The 5,128-nt window shown below is 64.5% G+C and overlaps 1 protein-coding gene across 1 annotated transcript; it reads left to right on the top strand.

Moving 5' to 3' along the window:
- Positions 1–233: 233 nt before the first annotated feature.
- On the top strand, positions 234–1,694 carry LOC122546689 (extensin-like; the record flags this gene model as incomplete). Its single annotated transcript, XM_043685344.1, has 3 exons — positions 234–278; positions 729–848; positions 948–1,694. Coding segments are annotated over exons 1-3 (912 nt in total), but the record flags the coding sequence as incomplete, so codon positions are not given.
- Between the last annotated feature and the right edge of the window lie 3,434 nt (positions 1,695–5,128).

The raw sequence follows: 5,128 nt of genomic DNA, 5'->3' as shown, positions 1-5,128 counted from the left end.
CTGGGACTCAATTTTGGGGCTGCCTGGGACTTGCCTTGGGGACTCTCTCCAACAGGTCTGCCCCCACCACTGCGACCGAGGGCTTACCTTGGACTCGCCCGAGGTCCGCTTCTGCCACCGCTGTCGCTGCCTGGGACTTGCCTCTGGCGACTCGCCTCGGGCCCCTCCACCACTGCTGCTACCAGGGGCCCACCTCCACCGCTGCCTGGGGCCGAAGTACAAAGCGGCAGAATATGGCGAGCCCCAAAGTCGCCGGGCCCAGCCGCACCTACGCCGGGGTAGCCGCTGCCTTGGGCCCGGCTCCCACAACCCCGGCTGCGACGTCGACCCCCTTCAGGCACCTGACCAAACGCCTGGGGGTGAAGGCCTATCCCCACCCCAACATGACCATCGAGGCCTGCAGCAAGGCCATGGCTAGTGTGGTCGGCCCACTGGCCATCGTCGCTGCGGCCCGCATGTACGGGAAGGCCGTATTTTTCCTGAGGACCGAGCAGGCGGTCCACCTGGCCGTGGAGGGGGGGCTCGCTGTGGGCGGGACACATTTGCCCGTCGACCCTCTGGAGGTTACGGCCCAGAGGGTCGTGATCTCTAACGTCCCGCCCTTCATTGCCAGCGGGCTCCTCCTCCCCCACCTCAACACCCTGGGGGAGATCCGGTCGGGTGTCCAGCCGCTCCTGCTCGGTCTGAAGGGCCCTGCCCTCCGACACGTTTACTCCTTCCGGCGCCAGGTGTTCATTTGCCTGGCCCGGGGGGAGGTCACCGAGGGCTCATTTACTGTCCTCCATGAGGGCGCGGCCTATCGCGCCTTCTGGCCGGCGGGCGGCGTGCGGTGCCACCTGTGCCGCGAGGTAGGGCACATACGGAAAAACTGCCCCGCCCAGAAAGCCGCCCAGCCCACACCGACGGCTGATGGTGGTGCCGCCGCACCCACTCCCCCTCCCCCGAAGTCAACACCACAGGCCCCGGCACCGGAGGCTAAGCCAGCGGCTCCCAATGCTCCAGCCTCTGGCAGGGAGGGGGGTGAGCGTCCGGCAGGCCAGAAGGCGCAGAGAAAGACGCGACGCGTCAAGCCCGCCCATGGGGAGACCACCCTATCCCCTTCCCCGGAACCTAGCCCACGACCTACCCCGCCCCGGCACGACAATGCCCCTGCGGCCGTGCCAGCGTCGCCCCGGCGCGGGACCCCTGACCCTCAAACCCCCGAACCTGTACCTGACCCTCGCCCCAATGACACTACACCCACTCCCCACCCCGATGGAGAAACCCCTCGGGCTTTAACACCTGGCCCGGGGGCCCCCGAGCCCGAGCCCTGCCCAACCCAGCCACGCCCTGGCACTAACCTGGGGGAGGCCACCGCTGTTCCGCCTCCTGCAACGGCCGTGTCTCCGGGCCCCGGAGAGGGAACTAGGCCCCTGCCCCGCCCACCCTCACCTGATAAACCCGGGGTGGGGGGGGAAGTGACACGGCTGGCCCTCCCCACCTTGGCCACGCCCCCTGTCTTCCCCCAGCCGTTCGTATTCCTGGAAAGGCTGGGGGGAGGGACCCCGGGCCCCATGGCCACCGAGGCGGGCGGGGAGGGGAAGGCCCAGAAATCCCCCCCGGTCTCTCTGGGGAAGAGGCACCGGCCCTCGGAGGGAAGGGACTGTCCTGCAGCGCGCCGGCGGTGCTGCCCCTCTCCGGGGGACGAACCTACGGTGCCCCTCGACTGTCCCGCACCGCGGCCCGACTCGCCCAAACCCCTGGGGGCTACAGCAGGGCCTCCTGCTGCCTTGACTCCTCCGGCCCCTGGGGAGGACCTCAATAACCACGAGGGCTGTGGTGCGGGCGACGACGGAGGACCCTCTGCTGGGTCGTCGAGCGGTGGAGGGGAGGAGGGTGTTATCCTCGCTCCTCCCTCCCAGACTGTTTTTCCGGGGGCCTTGGCCCTGGGGGATGACCTTTTCCTGGGGGATGACCTTTTCCCCGAGGAGCTGGGCGTCCCGGTGTCGGGAGAGAAGCGGGGCCCCGAGCCTCTGCCGCCCGACGACCCGAACTCAGAGCGTTCCGGGAAGGGGTGTGCTGAGGAAGGTACCGCTGGTGACCCTGGGGGTGGGGTCGCCGGGGGGGGGGGGGGTTTGAGGCCAGTTGGCAGTGCCGGACTAGCCCCCATCCTCTTGGTGGGGGAGGGGTCAGTGACCGAGGGTGACCTCCCGGTGGAGGGTTCAGGATCGGTGGCGGACACCGGGGACGACGCGGACTCCGTCTGCAGTGACTTTTTTGAGTCCCGGGTGCCCCCCACCGATCTCTCCCTCATCCCCCTCGAGGAACTCCGGGAATTTGTCGAGGAAACTCGGAGTCGCCGGGATAGAGCCCAATTGGCGCTCGACCGCTGGAGCTCCTTTGAAAGAGTTTACTAGTTGGCCCACGCTGCTCGCCAGGCGCCTGGGCTTGATGTCAATGAGTGAAAGCGAGTCAGGAACTTCCTGGGGGCACTCCTGGTGAGGGCGAGGGAATTCTGTGCCCCTCCCTCGTCCTCCCTGTAAATGTGTATATAAGTTTTTAACTGTACTGGTGGTGGTTGCACAACGCTTCCGATATGGAGACAACTATAACCATCCTCAACATCAACGGCAGCAGGGAGTCACAGCGCAGATTCCAGACCCCCTCGGTCCTCCGGGATGGGAGGTATGCGGTGTGCTTCCTGCAAGAAACCCACGCTACCCCGGGAGACGAAGCCACCTGGCTCCTGGAGTGGCGAGGGGCGGGGGGGGAACTACATGAGTCACCTCATCCGCAGATCTGGCGGGGTGGCTATCCTGTTGGCCCCGCATTTTCATCCAGAGATCTTGGGGGTCAGGGAGCCCGTGCCAGGCCGTTTGCTTCACCTGATGGTTCGGCTGGGGGGCACGATGCTTCACTTGGTGAACGTCTACGCTCCCCTGGCCGGGCCGAGGCCAGCGAGCTTCTTTGAAGAAGTGTCCACTCATCATGCTTCCATCGATGAGAACCAGTGCGTCATCCTCGGGGGAGATTTTAACTGTGTCCTCGAGGGCAGGGACCACGGCGGTGCCCGCACTGGCTGGAGGCTGGGTGGAGGTTGGGGGACTTGGTCAAGTCCTTCGACCTGGTGGACGTCTGGCGGAATCTCCAAACCGACTCCATCGCCTTCACCTTCGTGAGGCCTGTGGTCGGAGCGTCTAGAATTGACCATCTGTTCGTTTTGCGGGCGTACGCCTCCTGTTTTCCGAAGGCCTCCACGCGGCAGGTGTCATGCATGGACCATCACCTGGTGTGGGCGGAACTCCTTCCGTTCGGCGCCAGGCTCGGCTCCGCATACTGGCACTTTAACAACCTGCTGCTGGAGGACAAGCGGTTCCGGGACTCGTTTCGTCGTTTCTGGGCCGGCTGGAGAAGGAAGCGGGGAAGCTTCCCCTCCCTGAGGCTATGGTGGGACGTGGACAAGGCTCACGTTCGCGTCTTCTGTCAGGAGTATGCAAGGGGGTCGAAGAGGCGGAAATCCAGGATCGGGGAGTTGGAGAGGGAGTTGCTCGACCTGGAGTCACGCCTCGGTCAGCCCGACGCGGACCCGACCCTGCGCGGGGTGTACGAAGAGAAGGCCGCGCTCCGGGACCTGCAGCTCGTCGGGGCTCGGGGCGCGTACGTGAGGTCGCGGATCCAGCTCCTCCAGGACCTGGACCGTGGCTCCCCCTTCTTCTACTCGCTGGAAAAAAGGCGTGGCACCCGTCAGCAGCTCCTTGTGCTGCTGGCCGACGACGGGTCCCTCGTCTTGGATCCGGAGGGCATCAGGGCCACGTCCTAAACTATTACACGGCTCTGTTCTCTCCGAATCCCGTCCAGCGAGGATGCTCGCAGAGTTTTGTGGGAGGACCTGCCACAGCTCAGCCCGGAGGACGCCGGAAGGCTCGACGCTCCCGTCACTTTAGAGGAGCTGACCGGCGCCCTCGACCGGCTCTCGAGGGGCAAGTCCCCGGGGCTGACTGTGGAGTTCTTCAGGGCGTTCTGCGACGTCCTGGGGAGCGACTATGCGCAGGTCCTGGGGGAGTGTCTAAATGCTGGAGAGCTGCCCCTTTCTTGGCGCAGGGCAGTCATCGTCCTGCTGCCAAAGAAGGAGGACCTTCATTCCTTAAAGAACTGGCGTCCGGTCTCCCTCAGCACGGATTACAAAATCTTCCCCAGGGTGTTGTCTTCTCTCCTGGCCGCCGTGCTGGCCCACATGATTCACCCGGACCAGTCCTACACGGTCCCAGGCCGGAGGATACACTATAACGTCCACCTGGTCCAGGACCTGATCCATTTCTGTCGACGGGCTGGTCTGCCGAACGCCTTCCTGTCTCTCGACCAGGAGAAGGCGTTCGACAGGATCGATCACGAGTACCTACTCGGGACTCTGCGGGCATTCGGGTTCGGGACGCAGTTCGTCGCCCGGATCCGACTTTTGTACGCTGCGGCAGAGTGTCTGGTTAAAGTTAACGGGTCCCTGACGGCGCCCCTTTGCTTCGGGAGAGGAGTGTGTCAAGGCTGCCCCCTGTCCGGCCAGCTGTATTCCCTGTGTGTGGAGCCTTTCCTGCGTCTCTTGCGGAGGAGGTTGTCGGGGCTGGTTCTGCGTGGCGCGGGCATGGGGGTGGTCCTCTTGGCCTACGCCGACGACGTGCTCCTCACTTTCACCGACCCGGCTGACCTGGGGAGGATGCGCGAGTGCCAGGCCGTGTACTCGGTAGCGTCCTCTGCCAGGATCAACTGGGCCAAATATTCCAGAATACTGGTCAGTCCGTGATGGGTGGACTCTTTGCCGGAGGAGTTACGGGGGTTCAGCTGGAGTACCACCCATCTCCTCTACCTTGGGGTCTACCTCAGCCCGGCTGAGGAATCCTGGCCGGCCAACTGGAAGGAGTTGGAGACCAAAGTCTCGGCTCGCCTTGGCCGCTGGACAAGACTGCTCCGAGTACTATCTTACAGGAGCCGAGTGCTGGTCATAAACCAGCTGGTGGCCGCCATGTTGTGGTACCGGCTGGTCACTTTGGTCCCTCCTCCTGGCTTTGTCGCTGACATCCAGAGAACGTTGGTCGACTTCTTCTGGGACAAAAAGATGCACTGGGTCGCTGCGCAGGTTCTGAGTCTCCCTATTGAG

Source organism: Chiloscyllium plagiosum, unplaced genomic scaffold (genome assembly GCF_004010195.1).
Source record: "Chiloscyllium plagiosum isolate BGI_BamShark_2017 unplaced genomic scaffold, ASM401019v2 scaf_14352, whole genome shotgun sequence".
Lineage (NCBI taxonomy): Eukaryota > Metazoa > Chordata > Chondrichthyes > Orectolobiformes > Hemiscylliidae > Chiloscyllium > Chiloscyllium plagiosum.
The sequence above is the reverse complement of the archived record's forward strand: the minus strand, read 5'-3'. Positions and strand labels throughout refer to the sequence as shown.